Here is a 26,853-nt window from a genome sequence, read left to right as displayed (position 1 = left end):
CGAAGCAGACCGACTCGAAGCTACACAAAAGGGCTCGAATTTTAGATCCACGGGAATACCCGCGTGCACCTCCCTCCAAAGCTATTTATTTATAGGTATACTAATAAGATTTGATTTTGAAAAGCAAACTGTATTCCAAAAACTCCTAAGCACAATTTTGTTATTATCTAAAGGAAGACCTACTATTAAACTTTTCACTTTTTATAGCAGATCGTAAATGTTCTTAAGAGATGCTTTTGGGGTTACATGATGTTGCAAAGTCAACATTTGATAAATTCAAAAAAATGTATATTGTTTCAGAAGAGTTTCAAAACAAAATGGATGACGATGAAGATATTCTAGCAGCAATTCAGAATTTTTTGATTAAAGGTAAGAACCATCCAAATGAATAAGTGTCATAATATTACAAGAAATGAGTTAATTTAATATTTTATATATTAAGGTTAACTGGAAGAGATCCCTTAAAGGGATAAGTTCGCCTTTGTACTTATAATAAGCTCTTTTTCCTGTGTGTTGTATTATTTTCTGGTACAATAAAGTGTTTTACTACTACTACTAATTTATAACAGTAATAACATTGAAAAAACAGTCCACTCGTATTAAAAAAATAGGGTCTTTATGTTAGGTTTGACGTCAATATTCCGAAGTGTTTTCAAAGGCCGATAATGAGGCACCACAAAGCTGAGTATCGCTTTTGTTCCCGCATTTCGGGACAAAGAAAGTGCTCCCGGACCCCGATTGTATTGCGCAAGCTACCTGCTCAGTGCTCACCCCAACCGTCATAACTTACGGGGATGCCCATGCGTAACGTAACGATGCTCCACACTCCACACCCCGTTCTAACCGTCGATTCCTGGAAAAGGGAAAGTGACCATGGAATTAACCGTTGCAAATATTGCAATTCATTGAGTTTTGCGGATATTTGGCTTCGATGAATCCTTAGCGCGAACCAGTGAGCAATTCCCCGAATTTTTTGAACGATTTCCATGAAATTTTGTTAGGCTTCCCATATGATGAACTTGTCAAGTTAATAATGATGTTGCTAAATCAAATTAGTGCACACCTAATCAAACGCGAAATCTAGATTTGGATATCTTGTCTTGTTTTTTTTTTAAAGATAACCTGACCTTTATTCGTCTAATCTTGACATTACGGTATCAGGTGATGTTTACCAAAACAGTCATCATTATTATAAACGTTTTATATTGTTTGCTAACTGCTTACAAAAGCCTTAAAAACTAATGCTGTCTAAGTATCTATTCAGTGTGTATGTTAAAATTCGGAATTAAAATGCAGCTATGTTGAGGCGCTTGATTGCTATGATGCCAACACAAACAACACTTAGACGCTTTCAATTTATGTATATTGGACTGGCTGCCGTAATTGCTGGGGTTATGTTTTGTTATTGTCAGTCACGTAGGCTTGCAAGAGAGAAAGGGAATAGGATTGCTATTGGATAGACAGAGAAGGAATATAAAACGGGTTAGAAGAGTACAGAGTTTGTCGAGAGAGGGACGGGTGGGTGGCGTGACAACAAACATGGCGGTGTGGCTGCCGGGTGCCGGTCGGACCGGTCGGGTACCACGTGCGCTGACTAAGTATTCGGATTGCTTACCAAATGCAAAACAGGCAACTGCTCTGTAACTGTAACCTCGAGATCCATAACAATTTGGCAATACCGGAGACCGGATTATACTGGCTTATTGAAGCATCCTGCACCCTTGTGCGCGGAAAGGATTTAAATAAAGACCCTTGTGCGCGCCGCTCCCGCAGCTTGTTTGTCAACAAACGTCCAGGGAAGGTCACGTAAGGGAACACAAAGGATTCCTATTGCGTAACACCATAACCCCTATACACGGACACAACATACATCTGGGAGATGAATTGAAGGACTGCAACTTATTCAGAAAAGAAACGATTATCAATGGGCGACTTTTACTATTATTCTGTAACCCGTTACTTCACTGGGCATGTCTTGTAAGTATTTTTTAGATCTCTTGTTTGATCATAGCACATGTTATTCGTTGCCTTACTTCATATTGGCACGCTATGTTTTCTTCTTTGTTGGATATTAGTTCATTTATACAATCGCAGTCTAGATTGTAGACGATTTGTTACGTTTACGTGTCCTTTAAAGTCCGAATGATGCAATATGTTTGCGGCTTGTTTAGATGGATAAAAATAATTATCTATAAATAAGAAACTAAATTGTCTTATCGATGCATACCTATTCAAGTAAAGTAATATGAATGTAAATTGTAAGTGTTATTATAACAACAATCCTTTCATAATCCTTGATGAAATAAAGGTCTGCCAATAGTCTGTTAAGTGGTTTGCTGTTAGAAAGAAATCTACCTTCTAGATTCTTATCAGTAGTCTCAAGCTCTCGTGAATCTTGTGATTAATTAAAAAATGACGTTCAGCTGAGTCATGATATAACGTAGCATAGCAACTGATGCAATATATGTAATACAATAGATATCTACAAACAAGATATCCATACATATCTAAATTATGTAAAGGCATTGTTATTGTCGTAGTACTGGATTCGGTAACCGCGCTGTCTCCTTAGACTTCTTGTACACATATATGTGTATATAATATGGGTAACGCTAGATGTTTAAGTTGCAGTTGATTACCAAATAACATCTGGTCTGTAAAATAATCTCAAACAGGAAGACGTAACTATCACACCATATTCTCTGAAGATGGTGAGCATCTCAGTGAAAAAATAAACGATAAAAAAATATAAACACGTCAGCGGAGTGCGAGCGAGAACGCATGCGCGAATGAAGAGGGTACGCGAACGACGCAGCGGCCGGGGGCAGCGCGGGGCGCGCGGGGAACAACTGCGCGTCGAGCCGGCTCCGCGGCCCCTACCCACTCAATCTGAATCAGTTGGATTTCAGAACATCGGACGGGCGGGCGTGTATAGAATGGATCGTTAACCACATCAGCAGTTTTTTTTTAATTCCGCCTTCTAGCAGTGTTTGTTTATACCTTTCGGCACACTATCCGCAAATCCTTCTCGATCGTGGTGCTTTAAATTTATTTATCTTTGCATTTAATTTACTGTCGTCCCGATTTCACATCGAGAAGGCGGCCGCACCAAGTTTGAAAGCGGCTTTTCAAGAGTAGTATACCTACTCGTTATTTTTCAATATCGCTGTGTCAACGCATCAGGCAGCCATCAGGATGGTGAAGAAAATTTCAGAAGAGAGTGTAGATAGCGGTGAGTGAATAATTATATATTCCATTGTTTGTTTTCTCATTGACCGGTGTCGAGTACTTGATAGTGTTTGTGTGTGTGTGTATGAGTGTGTGTGTGTGTGATGTGAGTGTATGTATACAATACAATCATCTGATTTGCCCGACCGGCTTTTGTATTCAACTGCGTAGTTGGGCCTCTTGCTGTTGCCATAGCACCACCCAACGTTTAGATTATTGCCCCTATGATTACAAAACACGCTGCGTTCATATTACGAGTTTCGAGAACTACCCTCTATTTAGGTTGTATAACTCAAGACAGTGACCGTTATATAGATCATCACTATCATCAGGGTTAAATGATATATATGTATTTCGTTTGCTTTCAAGTACCTATATTATTATATACATTTGTTATCCGGTTTAGGTTCTTCTTTAAGGGTGCTTTAAAAAAAACGTAAAAAGAATGTAAAATTAATAGTTTTAGTCGGTGAAATACTACACTTTCCGTTATAAAATAGATTTATTTAATTCAAGTTTCAGTTAGAGCATCTTCTTATCTTGATTTTTATAAGACTGGATTTTTTAAAACTAACTCACTAAATTAATTATGAATTTTTTTTAATGCACATTTAGAAAAACTCACGTATAGAGCTGAATTAGTCGATCTTATTTGTAAAATTTGGACAATTTTGAATACTAAAACAGGTAAATTTATAATTCGTATATCCTGTACTACAATCATCTCAGACTACATTTTTATTATAAGGTTTTGAAAAAGAGTAAACGAGGCTAAGACGAATTCAATTTTTTTCAGAAATTACCTAAAATTAAGTGACAAATTCCTTTGAAAATCAACATCATATCGAAGTAATTTTTGTACCTAATTAATCTGCAACGTTTACTTAAATTGCTGTTATGCCTTAGTGATTATAAATGACTATTATTTATTTTTGGCAATTTTTTGAAAACGAGCCTTCACCGGTACAATTATTACCATCATATTTTGTTAGAACAAGTAGAAAAAGTCCTATAATGTGATATATATTTGTAAACTACTCGCAAAGCCCTTTAATTTGATACCACACACGGTATAATCAAGCGCTCGGTTGCGATTTCACTGTTTTTCACACGAAAGCCCTCTTAAGTTATTTTGACAAATCAGTAGTTCCTCCAACTACCTAGTTATTCTCATTTTCAGCCATTGTTGAAAAAGCGGTGGTGTCGACAATCTGATTAATGTGTGTTTTATCATAAATTCACTCTCTATATCGATATTATATCGATATTTCATTACACCTTATCTTTGGGGTATGATATTAGCGGCTTTTAGCAGATTCACCTAGGTTTACTTCAAGGAAGGGCTGGTGGCCTAGCGGTAAGAGCGTGCGACTTTCAATCCGGAGGTCGCGGGTTCGATCCCCGGCTCGTACCAATTAGTTTTTTGGAACTTATGTGCGAAATGTCATTTGATATTTGCCAGTCGCTTTTCGGTGAAGGAAAACACCGTGAGGAAACCGGACTAATCCCAATAAAGCCTAGTTACCCTTCGGGTTGGAAGGTCAGATGGCAGTCGCTTTCGTAAAACTAGTGCCTACGCCAAATCTTGGGATTAGTTGTTAAAAATACACGAGATAGTTTTCAATCTATAGATTACAGGAAAACCTATTAGAAATCTACAGTAGCATAAGTCGGACTGAAAAGAAAAAAACTCAAATTACGAATTTCACTCACTGCCGCTGCAAGGAGTTACCAAATCTCTTGAAATTGAAATTGTGTAAGCGCGTTTGAATATTACATATAAACTCATTTCTGTTTCGTTTTGTTCAAAATATCGATTATTCGCAAAAATTACTTAAGTTCCTACTAAAAAGGAGGCGCTTAAGCCCTTCTTGTAGTGTACGGAACCCTTACAACGCGAGTACAACTCGCACTTGGCCGGTTTTTTTTATTAATATCTGGGCGACCGAGCTTCGCTCGGTTCTATTTGAATATATCACGTCTTTAGATAAAAAAAAACTCTTATAAATACAAAAACAAAACAAAAAAGACAAAAACAAAAACTTAATTTCTGGCCGGGATTCGAAACCCTGACACCTACGATCTATCTGCGTACATTAGACCGACCTCGTACGACTGAGCTAAGCGGAATTGATGCGCGCGCGGCGAAATTAACGACCATATTTTACGTTTACTAACGCGAAAGAAAAACTCATGAAAACTCGAAAATTCGCGTTTTCCGGGATCTAAGGCTACGCTAGATCGATTTTTCACCCCGAAAACCCCCACATAACAAATTTCAGCGAAATCGTTAGAGCGGTTTCCGAGATCGTCGGTATAAATAAATAAATATACAAGAATTGCTCGTTTAAAAGTATTTTTATTATTTACGATGACAGTCATCTCAGTCCTGACCCTAGACACACTCGAAGTCACGTAGCCAACAATTTGCAATTGTCCATCAGTCAACGTAACTTTATTACCTATGAAGTGTGACCGTGTGCCCATGTTCACTTGTATTGGTTTTATGGCTATTTCTATTGTTGTCTAAGGTTAGTTCTATTAACTGACGAGGGCTATTCAATAACTTTGTTAAGGTAGGAAACGTAAAATTCCTTCCCTGAACATATGTAGTAGGTTTGTAGTCCTACCCACAGCAAGTTGTGGATGTGGTCTGCTACCGGGGTGTACTATTCGGAGCTAGTAGTGGAAGGTGAGGGTATCCTTATCCTAACAGCCAACTCACTTGTTCCACGTTCCACGTGTGTATTGTTAAGTATTTTTAAATATGTTTGAGTCTCACGGGAGTTTTATAGTTAATATCACTTGTTCCTTGTTCATATTTGTCCAAATATGCTTGTAGCATCTTCTAGACTGGACTTAAGGAAAGGCTACAAGAGATGCAACCATCTGATAGTCTTTCTCTAGCAACGACGAATATAACAAATACAGACGCCCTTCACAATCCATGTTCATATGTTCATCATTAACAAAAACAATACTGTTATCCTAAACAACCTGTTCAAGATTGGATACCGAAGGTACCCATAAATTGCTCGTCAGTACCTAATAGGTGCCTTTAACGTTCAGTGCACGTTAGTTGTGCAATTTAACCGTTGCAAATGTCAAGGTTCGCCGTTCTTCTAGCGGGCGTTGACCGATCAAATGGATATGTAAAGTATAACAAACGTCGTATTATTTTGCTGAGTCACCATTTCGCATAATGTTTAACAGTTAGTAACCGCCAACACAACGCTTGCAAAACATACGTTACTTTGCCTATACGATTCGTATTTGATTTTAATAAGTGGTTTTTTAAATCACGAACCACATTTTTTTAAGTTTAGAATTTTAGGTATAAACGGAAAAGATTCTAAAGCAACATAAATTTCGTGTGTAAGTAATTCCTACGCAAAAATCATAAGTCTTCTGAAAAAAAAAATGTTTGCCTCAAAATATCATTATTGTATTCTATAGAACATTGACGTTTAGCGAAATCAATGTAGACGTGTTATTTTTTATAATTTTGGTTAGCTTATAATTATGTGGCTTTTTATCACCACCACATATTTAACATAAGGGTTCTAAACTTCAAGTGCAATGAGGCCCTTTCCATCTTTTAGCAATTCCCACCACAGAAGCACAGAACCCCGTCTGAAACGCCAAATGTGATGCTCAAGTCGAAACAAAAATCTACTCTTCTTTGCCACTGGTTACATTATACACACCGTATTTTTTTATTATTGCAACGATGTTGTTAGAATGTCAGTTAACCCTATCTTAATAGGCTTAAAACCTTTCTTTTCACTTAAAGTACCCAGTAGATTACATTAATATCCGTGTATTAACGTATGTATTAAAAAAGCAAAAGAAAAGATTATGTATTGGAAATAAAATATCCAAGACATGCTCGACTGCTCGTACTGTCGTACTCATTTTTCGTCCGTTTTTCAGAAAAACGCGTAATTTGAATCTACTGAAATTTGTAGTATCCTACAGAAAAGAAAATACTTATTTTTAATTAAACATTAATTAAAGAGCAACATCAACAATACAGAAATCAAATTGCTTTCCGAATGAGAAATTATAGAAATTTCTTCATAGGGGCACTAATGTCGAAATGAAGTTGTTCAATTATTAACGGTGTTTCCATCTCAGATAAGATTTCATTGTTTTCGCGTGAATCGAATTGTGAAAGAATGCGTTGAAAATTTAACACAATTCCATTAGTGTTCCCCCTTACTGAAGTACCCATAGTTTCCACAACAACGGTGGCTCCCAAGCGTGACGCCGCAGCGTTCATTGTCAAGGTCAGCGAATAAAACAAAACAGTACTGCGTTTTAACTTATGTAATAGGGGCCCACCTACCTACCTATATGAGATAAGCTCACCGAGAGTGAATTTCCAGAGGTGACCTCCAGGGCTATTTTGCGCATGTCTAGTATATGCTTTAGTACATCCTATTGGTTTTATTGTAGATTTAGAATTTTCACTGTGTGTAATTGACGGAAGGTGCTAATTGGCGCCGAAAATGGGGTGGCGGTTTTAAAATATCTCAGTAGTTGTTAGGGAAAACTGAAAACGGTTCTTTTTCTGTGGACATTTGAACAGCGATTAGTGATTGAATTTGATTCCGTGGTAATTTAACGTGTGTTGAAATTCGCGACACGTGAGTTTTTATCAAGTTGTTTTTGCGTGGATACAAGGCATGTGCCTCCGGTCACACATTAATTTTCCATTTCAGTAATGGTGATTGGAAAGCAGTCATTCGTGTCTATCAGCTGAGTTAAATCGAGTAACCTTGACCGTGACTCCTTCATGTTCCGGCGTAATACCCTCCCCCCTCCCCTTATTGCGCGTTGCTGCTGCAAATCGATTTTCGTCCCGAATGAAGTTGCATAGGGTTTTAGCTATTTTTAGACAACCCTCGCACCACCATATTTAAGTTTCCTGGTTTAGATTCCAGTCTGTACGTTACTGATTTGCCTGAAAACGTTAAACTTACGATCCAACTACTGAGTAAGAACTTTAGTCTTGATTCTTGATAAATTTTGGTTAAAAATGTTTTGAATCAGATTGTTTTATAGTAAAGTTTTAGTCGATGTTTCCGCAAATATCGTGGCTGGAGTCAGTATTTTATTAACTGCGCCACAGTTTGGCGTTGCGTGTCGAAACCACACCGGTCCTTGCTATATAAGGGGTCTCGCAAAGGGTACCTTGATTTAAAGTAACGTTTTATGCGTTATCTTTATTAGCTGCCTACATGGGGGCTAAATCTGTTAGCAGTGAAAGTAGTTTAGTATGCAGGCTATACTTGTTAGTTCGAAACGGCATCGTTGAAGTTTCACTAAGATAGTATCTTACTGCACAGTAGCCGTGCCAGAAGACAATTTATTTTACAGTTCTCTTTCACTAATCTACTGTTTAGTATCCTCAACAGTTATGTTGCATTGCACTGGGCAGAGTCCCTTTCAGATTAATGCCTGTAATACCAATGATCCTACACCCTGCGAAAACTCAATTGCCAAAAGTTTTGGTTTTTAACCTTCGAGAAATGTACCCTGCTCTCAGCTGATGACAAAGGTTGACAGGGCTAAAAGTTTTTTTGGCTTTGTATGAGCCCATAACTACCTATTCCAAAGTCTTATATCTCCATCCAGAAGCACAAATATAAATTACTGCATTCATGACAATGATGCAGCGAATTAAGCTCTTTTGTTTCAATTGTTTTAAACATCATTGCATCCCATTAGAAAGTGATTGTTTCTGTTTCTATCTGCTTAAGGGTACAATAAAAGTATAATGGGCCTGCGTTCGGCAACTGAGAGTCGTGCCCAAGCGTAAATGCCAGCAACCAGATTAGAAAGTATAGAAATCCGTAGGCTTAGGACACGACTATGGGCGACATTATTAGTTTACTTTGTATCAAACACGTTTTCAGGACCAGAGTGCGAGCTAATTTTCAACGAATATAAATTTGAAGTGACTGCTACTCGTTATTTTGATAAATCGTGCGTCTAATCTTGAATAACCTAATTTATATTACAAAGTAGCGTGACGCATTTCATTAATTCCCTTTGTATTGTAATTTCAGTATTTGTATTGAAATTGTTAAGTATAAGGCCTCAGGATGACCGGCACCTCTAATGATATAACGCATATTAATTTGAATAGTGACTGGGTCACTTTACATAATCGTGTTGGCAGGCCTTTTGGATATTTTAATTAGAACGGAAACGCAAAATGAAGCGATAGTTTAATATCAATCTAATTTTTTTTAATTTATAAGATTAAGCCTACTAGGTCGACTGTCTCATAAATAATTCATTTTATTATCGAACGGCCTTTAAAAACCGTACTGATTTTTATTGTCAATTTAACAGCATTTTATGGTTATTGTTCGCTGACCATTGAACATAAACCCAAACGAATCAATGCGAATCGTTCGCCTTTCCGCCCTTTCCATTCCGTTAGTCCGGATTCGGTTCGTCGGCAACAATGGGTCGGCCGATTTGCGATACGTTTGGACAATTATCCCGCATATAGTATTTATTTACTTATATCAGGTATACCACAGTTATCCTAGGACCCATAGGACAGCTGTTTATCGAAATTTGTTGTTAGCTGTGCATCACGATTGTTTGTTGTCCCCGTCCTGCAGATTTATAGGGAAATATTTCCCAGAAGATCATTTTTCAGTGAAATTATTCGCCGAAGACTCCTAGTTTCGTCTAAATAGTCAGTTAACCCCAACTACGAAGCAATAAAACCGGCCAAGAGCGTGTCGGGCCACGCTCAGTGTAGGGTTCCGTAGTTTTCCGTATTTTTCTCAAAAACTACTGAACCTATCAAGTTCAATACAATTTTCCTAGAAAGTCTTTATAAAGTTCTACTTTTGTGATTTTTTTCATATTTTTTGAACATATGGTTCAAAAGTTAGAGGGGGGGGGACGCACTTTTTTTTCCTTTAGGAGCGATTATTTCCGAAAATATTAATATTATCAAAAAACGATCTTAGTAAACCCTTATTCATTTTTAAATACCTATCCAACAATATATCACACGTTGGGGTTCGAATGAAAAAAAAAATCAGCACCCACTTTACATGTATGGGGGGTACCCTAATAAAACATTTTTTCCCATTTTTTATTTTTGCACTTTGTCGGCGTGATTGATATACATATTGGTACCAAATTTCAGCTTTCTAGTGCTAACGGTTACTGAGATTATCCGCGGACGGACGGACGGACGGACGGACGGACAGACAGACATGGCGAAACTATAAGGGTTCCTAGTTGACTACGGAACCCTAAAAAGTTGTTGATGGGACTACGTCTTTTTTGGCACCCATGACTTTTTTTTGCTCTTGTAGTACTTTTTTTTTTCATTGGTATCTGGCAACTCAGTAAGATTTACATAACAACTGGCCACGTTGCCCGGTGTGCTGGCACGGCCACGTGGTGCGACGTGTCACGCGATCTCCACGCGACACTTCTAAAAAAACAATAGAAACAAGTAGCAGCTTCACTCTGATAACAGTGCAGTACATACTATTAAATAACCGCCTATCTTTCCTGAAACTTCGTACTCTGATGAAACTTATCTCGAAATACATACGTAATTTTTGACTAGGTACTTAGAATTTTGATTTTATACCGATTTTATACCAATTAATCAAATTTCAAATTTGATTGACATATCCGACGGTTTACCACTCCCAAGAGATAATATTTCATTTGCTACATTTTCATACGCATGCGGCATGACTGTTTGTTTATAAATATTTTGTCTGATCTTTATCATTTTTATAATTTGTTATGTTTATAGTGAATTGTTTTCATTAATAATGAACTGGAAATTATATCAAACATGTCAAGAAAGAGCTCATTTCAAGATCTAAATTACACATTACGTAATCGAACCATAAATTTGTTCCGTTTTTTTGCTCTTGTATAAGTTTTGATTGCGTCTTGACTCCGCGGGCTATGAAAATTTAATCGAACAGTTTATTATTGTAAACAAACACAAATGGCAAATAGTATTTAATGTTGTTACTCAGACAGGAAGCTCTGTTGAAATGGGCGATTGTGTGTGTGTGGGCGTGTCTTATTGTTACAATCGCTCGCTATTGCGCACTGTTCTGTTCTGATATTGCCATAGCCTAGCATAGATTATTATATCATTTTACACAAACCAATACAAGTGTGATCTCGATATACTTAACAAATATACTCAATTGGAACTCACGCAATAGTGGTTTGGAAAAGGAAAATGCTCGGAAAATTGTCGACATAGCTCTGTTCTGCTTAGCTCTGAGTAACTATTAGGTACGTCCTATGATGACCTCATTGCTTATAATTAGTTGCTAAGTTTCACTTTTATCATTAAGCCGCACGAACAACATGTTCATTATTCTAATACAATCGTTCTGGAGTTCAGTATCACTGTTTATAATGTATATTTTTTTACACGACCTTAATATTCGAATTTAGTGTTACTTACTCTTGATGATTCTATGAATGGCAGAAAACTCAAGCGATATTGTAGCTCTAACGCCAAACTAACAATTAGTAGATTTTAGATATCTAATGTCATTTAAGTCACCGACTCGTAATATTCAAAACAACGTTTATCTACGTAACTTGACTAGGTATAGCATCTCGAATTGTTATTAAATAACATTGGTAACCGTAACATGTATTTGATCAGCTGCTAACCAATGTTGCCCGGGCCTCCTACAACTATCAGATGACGGCATCAGGAACCTCCGTCGCCATTCCCACCACGACCTCGCTACGTAACGCGGCGGCGTACGCGCAGGGCGCGCCGGTCGTTGAACCACGACTGTTTGCCAACTCAGCTTGCACGACAGATTATTGATATCGATGACTGCCATGCCACGTGGCTGATGAAAGGACCGCTTGTGAGACTGCCAACTGGGATATGGGTCATATGGGTGACGGTGGACACCCACGTATTTTTTTTAACGGAAGTTATTAGGTTTTTAATAGCAATCGTTTTTGAAATGAGAGCATTGGACTCAGCGAAATTATCGACGTATTAATTCAGATGAAATGAAGAGCTACGAATATACCTACAATCTATGAATGAACATTTGTATAGGTGAAGATATTTTTATCATTCTATTACAACAATCTAAGAACCGAAATGTTCAAAGCCGATTCGACGAAGGAAACTCAGACCATTTTTACTAGACGCTTGTCGTTTTGGAAAGTTCATCTATTGAAAACAATATTGAACTGTCAGTATTACAAAAGTAAGCAGCAAGCACTGTGAAAACGTTGCAACAATAGCTGGCACAACATACGCGTCGAGTGAGAGCTGTCGATCGCCGCCATTGTACCGATGCGGCATGCATGATGGCTCATTATTCGTACGTGTACGCTACAGAAAAACAAGGGACCTCTCAATTCAAGAAAACTTACAGGTCACCGTCCTTTAGGAGGAATCAGGATCCCTACAAACAGTTTTACAGAATATTTTTTAATTTATTGTTTATTTTGTCATTCACGTTAATATACCTTTTCAAAAGCACAATGATTTGTATTTGTTAATGTTACCTACTTGCAAACGTGACTTGCAAAAATAACAGTAGATAGCTAAAGAATTTTTACATATATGTACACGAAACAAGCAAAACCCTCGTCAAAAAATGTAACTGAACATCGATCTTCATATACTTAAGTACATAAGAGTACCTCTGGCTTAAAAAATCTCTTTGGGATCGTAGTGCTTTTAAATGTGCAATGCCTCACCTCGACCCGGCGATAATTAATCTTCCGTTGTTTTTACATCCTCGTTTCTCCTTGATGTTCGCTTCTTATCTCTCATTACGCACGCCTCGTGTAGAAAATGTACTAGGCACAAACGAATTCCGACCCGCGCTCTCATTTTGCATGCATTCGTTGGCTTAAATGTTCATAAGGCCGTCTCATGACCTAAAATTTACACCTGCGCACTGTCTGACTATTGTGACTATACAATTTCATTATTGTCAAGGTGGACTTATTAAATACAGCTTTTACTAAAATATCACTTGTAAAAGACTGATTTACACTGAACGAGGTGTCGCATGCGAGTTCCATTACAAAGCGGGATTAGATCAGTCGGGTCGGATTGAATGGAACATACGAGTTCGCGTGCCGTCTAAATGAGCCTTAAGTCACTTTGCGTCTGTTTTCTAAGATTGTTTCTATTTTGTCCACAGGCGTAGGCCGTTGCAGCAGTCAGTCATCGAGCGAGCGAGAATCCGACGAGAGTCCGAGAAGCTCGGAGCCGTCGGCGCCCGTTCCCATACCTGACAACGAGGACCTGCAGCGGCGCAAGGAGGAGGCGCGAAGGAAGCGCCGGAGGAAGAAGCGCTCTGGGAGCTCGGTGGTCACATCGTGTTTCCAAGGTAACCAGTTCAAACATTTTTACATGGGTTTCCTACAAAATCTGCCAAGGAAGTCTCAACTTATACTAGGCTCGCAGAAAGCATGCAATCCTCAGGCGACTCATATATAGATTTCGACGCAATTTTAGGTGATTAAACTAGTTTTTCCAACAGAGATAAACATTTTAGCAAATTTTTCGTAGGTAGCATATAAAGAATTGCTGCGGAAGCCTAAATGTATCATTTTCAAGGCGAACTGTCCACAATCGCTTTGAACTTTGATGTCGTAGGAGTACGGTATAAATTAGTCTGCCTTATAGTCGTTATGTAGTTAATATTCAAATGGTAGCTTGACTCATGCGGCAGTCAAAGGCAGATAGTGTTATATCACGCTCGCCAGACAAAACCAAGCATGATTCAAGTACTAATGATAAATAGGAAATTATCAATAGGTATCGATATCGACGCTTCGAATTGTCAACAATTTGATTAGGTATTCACTAAACCGTGTCAAGGCGACCGTGAATAATGACCAAATTGTTAACCGTTTCCGTATTTAGTTGGACAAAGTGGGTGTTCAACGTGATGTTTACAGTTGTGAGCACAACGTTCAAGGAGTTTTAAAAAACCCTTCGAATGGCCTTAGTTAGGTTATTGAACCAGAGTTTCTATCAGCATTTGATGTACGATATACAACCAATACTATCGCTTTCTGTTTAGCTATGTCCGTTACGTTTCCGCCAGTAAAATATTATTGTAGTGAGGTATCATGATTTTTCTGTCATGTAAAAGTTGATTACATTAAATACTAGGAACTCTAATAAAAGACTTAGAAATAGGAAGTTAGTTAACAGGAGGAAGTGTAGATATATTTATTAGCTTAGATTTGCTTAACGTTCACGAAAACAGGTTTCGTAACCTATTAGCCTTTGTTTTAAACTATTCTAATTGAACTTTTTGCTATCAATTGAATACGCACTCCTATGATGTAAATTGAAGTAAGATTGAAGATACATAACGAAGGACTATCTGTTCTGTTTAACCATTTAAGCGCCGATGGCCGATATATAACTACTATAACACAAACGAAATCCAGCTCATTTCGCCGAAATTTGATAAATAAGACAAATCTTCCGACGTTTCGACCTGTGCTCTATTTCTCAACAGTGACAATTGTTGCCCGACAGTGACACTTTGCCGTTCATTGCCTGTTCAACACGGAAATATTGACGCTGATTTACAATGTTACTTATGAACCCAGAAATAGGCACTGAATTGTCAGTGTCAATGTCACTGCAGTGAAATAGCCCACAGGCAGCACTGGCCGTGATCACTGAAGACCACTATTGGATAACTTCTTTGTTTTAACAAAGTGAAACTTGTTCCAGACCTGTACAAGCTCACGGGCGAAGTATTGGGCGAGGGTGCGTACGCCTCGGTGCAGGCATGCGTGAACATCTACACTGGGCAGGAGTTCGCCGTGAAGATCATCGACAAAGTGCCGGGGCACGCCCGCGCCCGGGTGTTCCGCGAGGTGGAGACCTTCCACTACTGCCAGGGACACCCAAACATAATCCAGCTCATTGAATTCTTTGAGGACACAGACAAGTTTTACCTTGTCTTTGAGAAGGTGAGTGTTTTATTGTCTTTACACCTTTAAACCGTGCGTTCGCTCTGCGTCAGACATGATAAAAAGACGTCTAGCGCGTTCGAATGTGTTGAGTTTTCTACCAACGGACCTTGGTGTCTCCTGAGCCAGTAGAAGTAGTAGTAGTAGTTTTTCTTTGTTGAATGTCTCTCTCGCCTAATGTTACGTGACTGGCTTCAGAGAAGGGAATTTCTGGTGATATTTAAAATGAAAACTGCTTTATTCCATTTGAAGCATAACTACCCTTCTGTAACGAAAAGACTGTATTAGGAAAAATACATTCCTATAAATATATTTCCACGGACAAGAAACTTAATAGTCTCGTATAAAAATATTGTTATGCGCTTTAAAATAATTGTGTTTAACTGGAAATATCTGGTATTGTTTTACTTACTTTATTTAAATTTAATTCAGTTTATGCATCATGTTTCCATCTGATTGCCAGAATGCGAATGCATCGTAAAGCAAAACTCTTTTTGTGCTGGTGAAAATATCAGATAACTGTGACCCGACACGCTTCCCATTGTCTGTTTACATAGGTACTGTTACATGTAATACATACAGCGATAACATCAAGCGTAAATAAAATATATACTAAAAGTAGTCTCTCCAGCTTAGATTGTCTCACAAATCCTTAGAAAAGGCTTAGATTGCCTAATAACGTCGCATCTTGGCTTTCACCTTACTAAACTGTTTGAGAGTCCTTAGTTTAAGTACTTAGTAGTAGATACACCTACAGACCATAAAAAGTCTTTTTTCGCAATTGCAAAGTAACCTATAGCACGGTCATTGGTCCTTGTTTGCCGCTCGTACAAGCCTTAAGCTTTCTCTCGCAGTTACATCACGAAACCATATTAGGTACTTATACCACCATTGTACACTGGGCGAGTTGGATGGTAACATAAATAAAATGTTCCACTAAAAGGTCGTTTGTCGACGTCCTAGGTTCAAAGCAGTCTTTCTGACACATCTGTTCGGAATTTTTCATTTTCCACTATATTAGTCATGCAGTAAAGTCTATAGACTCGTGTTAGTAAAGCCACCGCTTCGGACACGTTTCTTTCAGGTTAACGAAGTATTTAAACACTGATGTAATGATAAAGTATTCTCATTGTTTCCTATTTATTTTGATGCTTCACGGAGTCATGAATATGTAAAAGCTTCGCTGTTTTTGTCTTGTTGTATCTATTGAATATTGATGTCATTTGCGTAAGATATGCGTTGATAACATATCGTAGATATTTACCGCTTTTAGCAGTGACTCAACGAAGCAGTCGCGCCATATGGATAAATACGTGTATCCCATTTATAACAATGACATTTCATCTGTTTTGTATTGTTCAGATATCGGTATTCGCAATATTGACATTCAGAATTCTGATGTTAATTCAACTTATTGTTATAGTTTAGGCTAAAGACGCAAACTGTAGGTATTATAGTAGTAATGTAAAGTACCTATGTAAACAATTACTCACTGTGTTATGGTGCGTGTTATCACCGGGCATTGAGGAAAGAGATATGTCGTTGACCACTAACCCGACTACCGCAATATTAATTAAATTATAAAATTAATTTATTGTAGTGCTCCAGATACATGTCGGAGTTATTATTCTAGGCTATAAATAAATGTAAACACGTGCAAAATTCTGCTCATAATAAATTTAACTTTGAGGAGAAATGTTACCAAACCGCTGAAGCCACAATAAAGTGAAGCCGCGTTCGCTTCATTTTGTACGGAAACTCTGTACCTCCCTAAAGTTAGCTATTTCACGGTGTTATTATTGAAACGGTAGGTTCTATTTCTTGCTGTTTTAATGCGACTAGCCAGCTATCTTGTTACCACCGCACCGTCTGCAAATAAATCCGTTCTCGATACAATGTTTAAATCCGGTTAGTGGCAGAATTATGCAGTAGCCAGCGTTTTCCATTTGCGATCTGTCTTTACTATGTCTGCGATAACCTTAAACATCTCGTAAAGCCATCATGAGAGGACTTTTAGATAAAATAACTACCTGTTATAGCATAATCTGCCTCTTTGTTTGCCACCTTATCTTTACTCGTTATGTGTTCCTGTTGAACGCTATAAACCCGTGGACCGCGTTGTAAATAACCATGGCTTACCACGTGACGTGTTTCTTAATCTACTCAGTTATAGCAATTAAGCGGGTAGATGGTGTGCGCTGCCGGCATAAAAAACTCAATTATACTGGAACGCAAAAATGTAGTGTGTCATGCCGCTTCGTTTCATGATGGCCACTGTTTTTTAAATAAATTAACATGATAGTCGTTACTTCGTAGAAGTGTTTTTAACATTCTTTCTAACCCGTAATTGCCCTTCCACATCTGAAGTGCAAATAATCTCTGTTTTGCTGCAAATACACTTTTGTAGTCACGCGGTCTCGGATCACGTTTTCACATTTGATCAGTAGACCACATTAGATCACTACATTCATCGATCTAAACTACCTAGATGCACCATCACGGCTTAGAATGTGTCCGCAGCAAATTGTGCTTGAAAATGTTCTAAGCACAATTGGGCGGTCAGTAGCGCTTCATCCGCCGTGTCGGCAACATGCCTAAGTGCTCCGTAAAAAAGTGCAAAAATAACACCTTATATACGTTGAAAAAGGATGACGTATCGTATTTCCGGTAAGTAATTGTTAATAATTTTATAATGTTATGCATTTGTGGTCAAAATGGCTTCCTAACTTACAAAAAACATTTATTTTCTAGAATAATTAAAGTAAATTCCTTGATTTGGTCTTACGCAGTTTGTCTCTTTCTCTCGCGCTATACTAGTAATGAGCGGACGGCGACAAAAGATGGATGAAGTGGAACATAGTTAAAAATGGAATGATGGAGTCGCTAATTTATATTTTTTGTAAAAGAAGCCTATTTCATATTAATAATGTATGTATTTATTTATTATTATGGACCAATAAGTCTGAAATAAATGATTTCAATTCAATAATATTAATACATATCTTATAAATTACTTTAATTATAAAAAGAAACAACCCGGGAATAGCAAATTCGTTTTTAAGTAATAAAAAAGCTTTTTATTCCAGATTCCCAAAACAAGACGTTGAAAGGGAAAAATGGCGCAAGATTATAGCTGAGGAGCGGAGAGAAGATTTACCCAAACAAAGCTTTGAAAGAAATTATACGTAGAATAATAAATTAATGTCATCGTTCAATTCTTCTTTGATTTAATAGCTACTTAATTCATATTCTCCAAGTGCACCCTCACACACACCACATACAATCCCTCAACTGTTTACCTTCACATAATCGCTACACATACACTCACTACACGCACACACACACACACACACATATGTTATATATATACATACCTACACACACACACACACACATATATATATATATATGAGTGAATCAACTTTTTCTTGTTTGTTATTGCTATGGTTACGGTCCCCTGGGTCACCCTGATTATATGCAAAATAATGCTATTTTGTTTGAGATAATATCAATAAAAATATCGTACAGTAAAAACTCATTTTTTTTCGCTTAAAATACGCAACATCTCGAAAAATGTTATACCCGTTTTGTTCCTTAAGAAATTTTCTATCTAATAGGATTTTTTAAAACAGTTTTTCGCAAAAATACCGCAAATTTCCTCATTCTCGCCTTTCATCTCATAGCGCGACTCCCATGATGCCTCTGTCCATCCTCGTTCCCAATGTAAAAATGGCGTTTAGATTGTTGCAGCGCAAACGAAATTAAACTTAAGTTGGTTGCAATAAGACGTAGATTTTTTTAAAAATATGCACACCTGCGATCTGCGGTAATAAAATTTTATGGCTTTCGCGATGATCACATTCATTAATGTCATAACCGCCAATTGCTTGCATTTGAAATTGAACTTTAAGTACTAAGAAATAACGTTGTTTTTGTAAAAAAACGAAAGTAGTTTTTACTACATTGCGAAGTTTTCGTTTGTCAACTGGACGCACACATTTGCAACTAAGCGATCGGACACTTTTGAGTGCCGAATTTGTAGGTGATAGTGTATCTAGAGAAGTTTAAATCGATGACTACATTGCATAGATTTAATGTTAATGTATCAACTGAATGATAACAATGTTGCGACATGTGCCCGGGAAGTTCCAATCTGAATCCAGTCGTGCCGCACAGAAGGCCCAATCGGAATGTTAGCCTAACGGCGAACCGTATAATGTGTTTTATTTGGGGCCCTCTCGGCGCTTAACTCGTCGGCTTATTGTTTTAATCGGGTGTTTAAATTTTAAAATGGGACAGTACTTACTCGACAATTGCGACATTTTTCTACATAAACATCGAAAAACTGTTGGGTAATGGTGATGTACCTACGTCAAGCTTAACACGACATATCGAACGTAAACAACTAGAAGCCTGTGTCAGCGAGTGCGGCTCTACTGAATTGTTTTTAAAAATAAAGTTAGGCAGAATATGGAAATTCGAGAATGTTTGGTTTTTACAATACCTGCTTTCGTGCGCGGTCACGTTGTGGCAACTAATCTTCGGTATACTTTGTTTTCCTATACAAAACATTCATACGTTTCAGAGGTGATAAGAGGAACATAAATAATACATATTTTATTTTTATGTTCTTGTAATACGTTAGACATTATATGACTTGGATAGTACGTAAATTTGAATTGCATTGACGCAAGAACCTACAAACCATAGATACCTAACTACAATTTTACGACTAAATTATCTATTCCTATTTAAATTCCACGTAGGAAATTAACATCTTTACCTAACAGATACAACAAAATAGTCAAGTTTGTGACAGTAAATAAAAGCACTGCACTGTGTTGACGGCATTTATTCCTTTTTATCTATAAGGTCACAGAATCCATCAGCTGACCCTTCGTTTCTCTTGTTGCAGATCAACGGTGGGCAGCTCCTATCCCGCATCCAAGAGCACCACTACTTCTCCGAGCCGCAGGCGGCCGAGATCGTGCGCGAGATCGCGAACGCCCTGCACTTCCTGCACGGCAAGGGCGTGGCGCACCGCGACCTCAAGCCGGAGAACATACTGTGTGTGCACACCGACCGGCTGTGCCCCGTCAAGATCTGCGACTTTGATCTTGGTAGCGGCATCAGCTTCACGTCCAGCCTCGCGGGGCCGCTGGCCACGCCGCAGCTCATGACACCGGTGAGTAGATTACCTACATAACCGTATAATATAGGTTGTATAGTGAGCTGCAAATTTATCAATGAATTTATTTTTAATTTCTCCATGCAATTTCGGCAAAGGCACCGCGTAAAGCGTAAGTCTTCATTAAGGTATTGCAAAATAATTATACACTTCCTTTAAAATTATAAACAATTATTAAATACAATACATCCGATGACTTGTTAACAAAATTGTTTCTTAATACTTACTAAATGACTGATCGGTCACGAACATTGCAGGCAGGATGCTATTATAAGAATTTATTGAATTACCTCTAGGGCCTAAAATAAACAATAAAAAAACAAACATGATTTCGCTGGATAAACATGAAAGTTTTGCTATCAGTAAATTATCAGATAAAGAGGCATATTATTTATAACGTATAAAAAAACCCTGTATTTACGTGGTGCTATAAATTTTTCTTATCCGTTTGATACATATTATCTTAGAAAAGAAATTATAAAATAACTAAAATTGAATTATGACTGTTTTATTTAACTCCGTTCGCGGTATTCAGACATATCTATTTAAATTGATTGTTCAAAGCAAACCCTTCAAAATACAATTGCATAGATAAAAAAAATATTACAGGACATTCTTACACAAATTGACTGAGCCCCTCAAGCTCAAGAAGGCTTGTGTTGTGGGTACCCAGACATTGATATATATAATTTACAAATACTTATATACATAGAAAACATCCATGACTCAGGAACCCATAGATGTCAATATAAATTCCTAATTTTTGTAAATCGTGTGACAATTGGTAATAAATAATAACGCCTTTCACATTATTATATTGAAATTCGCACACTGCTATGATTGCTTGCTATTGAAATGGTAATAAAACGAATAAATAATACTGACTAAATGCGTATCGAACGCTTTGTATATCGTGACGAACTTGTCATTTTGCATAAATATGTATTGATCAATATAACACCCGCACACATACTAATACAATTTATTTTAGCTTCTTCACTAAGAAGTCTTGAAACGAGTTTTTCTGACGCAATTATTGTGACAAATGATAAAAATAAAGTAATATGAGAATGAGCAAAGATTAGGAAGTACGTAGTATACTTGTAAGTACGTACACAAGTTTTTCTGATAGTAGCATAATATTGTATGTGTGAGAGATGGTCAGGGTACTTTTGTTTTGTCTTCGCATTATGGAACTAAGTGCATTGACAGTCATATCGGACTATTAATTCTTTCGACGTCACGTTAAATACATGTTAAGTGACTCACGTCCATCACTTGTTAAAACATTGTTGTAAGAGAAAAGTTAAGCACGTATCATCATTATGGAACCAATAATAGACCACATAATCATTTTATAGAGTACACTTACTGATCCAGTTATTATTTCTAAGTAGAAATGGTTCACATCAGACCAGATGACCAATTTTGAATTTATTGCACATTAAAGAACTTTATAAAGAAATGAATCGGGCCACCAATCTCCCAATGACACGCCACCTTTACATGCACATACTCTTGCTAAGGTGCATCCAATCTAAACATTTAGAGATGCCACCTGTCGTTATCCAAATGAAATAAAAGACACGCCAATACGGTATATTTGTGAGATGCAGCAATATAAGCCGTGTTTCGGTCAGATAACTAAATGGAGCGTCGCTTATTACAAGCTCTTCAAGAGGGAAATCCTTTATGAATTTCCACTGTCACTGTATCTCAAATTTTTCGTACTTACGTATTCTAAAATACCTTAGTTAACTAAGTTTAGTTTGTTCAGTTCAACATATTAATCATATAATTATATATTGTCCTCCAGGTGGGCAGCGCGGAATTCATGGCCCCAGAGGTGGTGTCTTTGTTCGCGGGCTCGGCGGCGACGCACTACGACAAGCGCTGCGACCTGTGGTCGCTCGGCGTGATCGCGTACATCCTGCTGTGCGGCTACCCGCCGTTCCGCGCGGACTGCGGCGCCGACTGCGGCTGGGAGCGCGGCGAGAACTGCCGCGCTTGTCAGGACCTCCTCTTCACTTCCATACAGGTTGGTACACTTTCATATTGTGCATTCTGCTCTGTGATAAAGTTATCTTTGACGCTGTAGGTGTAGGCACGACAAATAACGACGACGTTCTGTGGTCTTGGCGTACAAAAGTTATAGCTAGCTTTATTCCTAGTAACTACATATTGTACTATAGAGGATTTTGTAGTTTAGCAGAAAGGAGTGAGATTTTAAAAAACAGAGGTTTTGGACTCGTATCGTGCTATTTGTTAATCAAGTTTTCCCATCTTTAATGTTCTTTTGAATGTATTATCTTTGAAATGTTGCCGGAAAAATGCGGTTTATACCAAATAGCTCCTGTTAATGCTCTCCGAGTCTCTATTTGACCATTCCGCTAATAATGTTCATGTTCTGTTCCAGGAGGGGAGGTACACGTTTCCCGAGGAGGAGTGGGCGCACATCAGCGACGACGCCAAGGACCTGATCCGCCAGCTGCTGGTGCGCGAGGCGCGGCGGCGGCTCAGCGCCGAGCGCGTGCTGCAGCACCCCTGGCTGCGCCGCGCCAGGGCCGACCACGACGCAGACCATTATCCGCCGCTGCAGACGCCTATTAATATTAAGCGGTGAGTCTCACATCTCAAACACACAAGTTTTTGTTTGGTCCAACGGGTGGGCGTTGACGGGTAGAGAATGCCTTAAGCCTTAAGGCAATCGAACTTAATGCCTTAAGGCTTAAGGCATTAAGTTCGATTTCGCCACAAACACGGTGGTGGTGGTCAGTTTCAATTCGTCGAATACCCCCTTTGGTTTATGTAAAGCACCAACACCGATACTGACAAATTGACAACAAACGAGCGAAACAGTCTAATGCAAACTAAGTCAAAGGCACGTTCTCGGTGTGAATCGTGTTATAGTTGTAGCTTTTACTACTATTGTAGCAGAATATTTCAATTTACATAAATTGTCGTTATTAAACTCGATGCTCATTTTCAGTTGAAAAATAATTTCCTTTACTAGAGAATTTATTAAATTCATTCTTTTTTACCATACGATATAATATACCTTATATTTATTGTGCCTTTTTCCATTCGTCCACAGCAACATGTCGGCGCGCAACCTGTCCAACTTCGCGGAGTCGGCGATGGCGGTGAACCGCGTGATCCAGCAGCACTTCTCCATGAACTACTCGTACCTGGAGCCGGCGGCGCCGCTGCGCTCCAGCAAGTCGTGCCAGCCGGCGCCGGCGCCGCTGCCCGCGCCCGCGCGCACGTGCCGCGCGCCGCTCGGCCTGTCCCCGCCCGCCGACAGCACGCTGCTGCGCCGCCGCCTGCAGGCCGCGCTGGCGCACTAGCACACCCGCACCCGCACCCGGTGTCCGAGGAGCGCCAGCGCCGTGCCCGGCTCTACCGTGCGATCCCTGCTAGCGCCAGCAAAAAAAAAAACAAAAACGATTGCGAACGCAGACCTGTCACGGTCGCTAGAAACCGACGCGAGCTCGAAAAACACTTCCGAATGGAAAACCTGCGGTCGCTAGCAGTGATCGCGTTAAGTTGATAATCAAAACTCGTTAACTCTTTTAACGGTAGATAATTAGATCCTGAAATATCTTTGTTTCGAGTTGATTTTGTGAGGCTGATCCTAATGTAGATGTCGTACTTGAATCGTGAGATTGAGGAATTTTAAATTACTGGATCTTATGATTGCACTGTAAGAGATTAAACGAGTTTTGATTGTTACCAGCGAAGAATATAACCACCGATCTGTTCAAGATTGTATTCGCATAATAAGTTACTACAGATTGATAGTGGCACTCTTCCTATTTCGCTGGTTAGTTTAGAGTCTAGACGTTTTGATTTTCTGTAAAACGGCTGCGATACGTTAATATTATTCGTAGTTATCGCTTGTAGGCCACATATTTATTGAATTCCTTTCAGTTTTTATGTAGGCGAATTTTTTAAAACAAATTTTATCAACGTTTCGTCAGCCGTATTAGACACAGAATAATGATTACGTAGCATTTTGTCACTTAATTTTAGAATTCTCTGTCTAATTTTGAGCATGAAAAAAATGTACGTAAATGATACATCGGCGTCTAGTTATTCATGAATGTTGTGAACTTGGCACGGCGCTCGCCCCAGCGTAGCTGTAGAGCGGACGGCGCTCGGGCGTCAGACACTCTGTGCCAACGGATATTCTCCAGTGATACGTCCGATCGCAACCACGTGAACGGTACTTATAGAGCTGTAAACAGTTTTATTTGAGCCTTTTAAAGATATATTTTTATGAATAAATAAAAACGACTGAATAGTTTTTATCGATAGAGTATTGTGAGTTTATGTTGGCGGTGCGGAGGCCCGCTCGGACCCCGCGCGGTCTTTAAACGACGTATTAATATTGAGATAGTTATCCCGTTCTACTAAATATCGACGCAGATTTAATATTATTATGTTTGGATTTATAAAATCCGTCAATTGAAATTTTGAGCTTACTTGTGTAATTATTTTCGAGGCCTATCCTTTGCAATATTGTAAAATATTCTATTTTCGAAGGAGTTGTTCGGAAACTAGTCTGTTATGTGATTGTTTTTTTGCATTTTACCAACGATGGAAAACCCACATCTCATTAATTAAGAATGAATCGACCCTTTTGTATAAGAAGTTGAAGGCAATATGTGACATTTAGCTACGAACGCAAGAATGCTGTCGCTCGATTGTTGTGAGAATGAATCAAATTCGCTTTGTAATAAAATAGTGTTAATAAATTGTAATAGCATTTGTGAGCCGATTGTTTGAAATGTCATATATTTCTGGAGCTGTGGTACGTTAAGTGCATGGAGTTCCATGGGACTGCCATATGAACATGTGATCAGTTTGAATACTTTTATATTGCTGAGCGAGAGAAGTGTTGAAGTAGTGTTAAGTGTAGACCTGCTAGACTGTGTCCTGCGTCCTTGATTGGAAAAAGAAATAAACATACAAATACCATCCTCACCTACATTTGGATTCTTTTTATGATTTATTTAAATACAATTTAATTTACATTTAAAACATACTATTTTATTATGTGGCTTTATCCAATGAAACCTGAACTTACGCAGATTCTTGTTAAAAATTTGTTTTCGACTAAATCATTGATTTGAAATGTCATTGAATACAGATGTTTGAATTTTGAAATAACTTTGTTTCAATCCTGCTGGATACCCCAATGAGGAGGCACACTCAAAGGTTATGACAGATGGCGCCACCCTATTAGTCCATACGTGAGAGCGAGAAGATGATATGTTTTTTCTCTCACACAATCATAGGAATGACAGTGTCATGCCTAGACACTTGCACAGGCGCCGCCTGGCGGGATAATGTCAGTGTGCCTCCTCATACCCATAGCAAATTAACAACAAAACTAAACAAATGGAGCGCTCTGTGCATGCGCGGTTCCAGGGGGGGTCATGACCCCCCCCTAGGTTGGCCATACAAATAGACCACGTGATCCCCCCCTGGGGCATGGGCCTTTATCACGTGACCCCCCCCTGGGCACGAAGCTGGATCCGCGCTTGGCTCTGTGGGCTGTGGAGTATCAGTAATTGCAGAAAATGATCAATTATCTAATATACAGCTCCAGTGAGATAAACCTGACGGCGCTTATAGAATTGAAATAATACGGAGGCGCTGTCTGTAAACTCTGTACATAGCAAAGGTACATAGGTAGTTACATTACATACCTTCCTTGGCTTGGTCACACCTCGGACACTGGCGATTAAATATATGAAAGAGGCGCGTACCTAGCACACAGTGTAAGCTCGTGTAGGTGAACGCGTACTATGCTTGTATGAGTGACATATGACAGGTCGACTGTTCGCGTTTTTGACAGACGGTAACTGTGAGGTAACCGAGAGGGGGTGGGCGGCACTTTCAGCGGGGAGCGGGAGTGGCCATACTGTATGAAAATACTCTTTATTATACTGTGGCTTGGTTGTGCTACTTTGCTAGGGATGCACTGGTTTGTATGCTGGCTGGCATTGGCATAGGTCTTTTAATCTGATTGTGAGACTGAGGAATTTTTGCACAAATGAAGAGATTACAAAGATCTTGGCTTTGGTGGTACTAAATAAAGGTGGTTGGTTGTCTATCATTTTTCTTACCTTACGAAAGCATTTACATACATACATACATACAATCACGCCTGTAACCCATAAAGGGGTAGGCAGAGCACATGAAACTACTAAAGCTTCAGGGCCACTCTTGGCAAATAAAGCATACGCATAATACGAAAGCATTTACCGTTTATATATATTATTTTCACTGTTTACGTACAGAAAGAACATTCAGCCTAATAAAATTTACATCAATATCAAAACTTTAAATTGCCGCCATAATTCGTATTGTCTACAGACTCAAAATAAATACAGTAATTGTCTATGTTCTCTAGTGCTTGAAAG

General features: G+C 38.6%; 1 protein-coding gene across 3 annotated transcripts; it reads left to right on the top strand.

Moving 5' to 3' along the window:
- LOC125226673 (MAP kinase-interacting serine/threonine-protein kinase 1-like) lies at window positions 1-25,591 on the top strand. 3 transcript variants are annotated; one of them, XM_048130731.1, is made up of 8 exons: window positions 1-95; window positions 301-369; window positions 13,437-13,625; window positions 14,993-15,234; window positions 20,150-20,419; window positions 22,239-22,460; window positions 22,839-23,041; window positions 23,517-25,591. In XM_048130731.1, exons 2-8 carry the CDS (start codon window positions 318-320, stop codon window positions 23,767-23,769), a joined length of 1,431 nt encoding a protein of 476 aa, XP_047986688.1. In that variant the 5' UTR covers window positions 1-95; window positions 301-317; the 3' UTR covers window positions 23,770-25,591. The 3 variants fall into 3 exon arrangements, with proteins under 3 accessions (XP_047986688.1, XP_047986690.1, XP_047986689.1); XM_048130733.1 differs by lacking the exons at window positions 1-95; window positions 301-369 and adding an exon at window positions 1,956-1,977; XM_048130732.1 differs by lacking the exons at window positions 1-95; window positions 301-369 and adding an exon at window positions 2,891-3,232.
- Window positions 25,592-26,853: the final 1,262 nt, after the last annotated feature.

This window comes from Leguminivora glycinivorella, chromosome 5 (genome assembly GCF_023078275.1).
Source record: "Leguminivora glycinivorella isolate SPB_JAAS2020 chromosome 5, LegGlyc_1.1, whole genome shotgun sequence".
In the NCBI taxonomy this organism is placed as follows: domain Eukaryota; kingdom Metazoa; phylum Arthropoda; class Insecta; order Lepidoptera; family Tortricidae; genus Leguminivora; species Leguminivora glycinivorella.
Note: the sequence above shows the minus strand (reverse complement) of the source record. Positions and strands in the feature narration are given on the sequence as shown.

What these genes read in the sequence shown, in the direction of transcription:
- LOC125226673 (XM_048130731.1), top strand. Translation starts at nt 318, where the DNA reads ATGGATGACGATGAAGATATTCTAGCAGCAATTCAGAATTTTTTGATT. An exon ending in TCCTCTTCACTTCCATACAG is followed by an intron (nt 22,461 to 22,838) that starts GTTGGTACACTT and finishes GTTCTGTTCCAG; the next exon opens with GAGGGGAGGTACACGTTTCC. An exon ending in ACGCCTATTAATATTAAGCG is followed by an intron (nt 23,042 to 23,516) that starts GTGAGTCTCACA and finishes ATTCGTCCACAG; the next exon opens with CAACATGTCGGCGCGCAACC.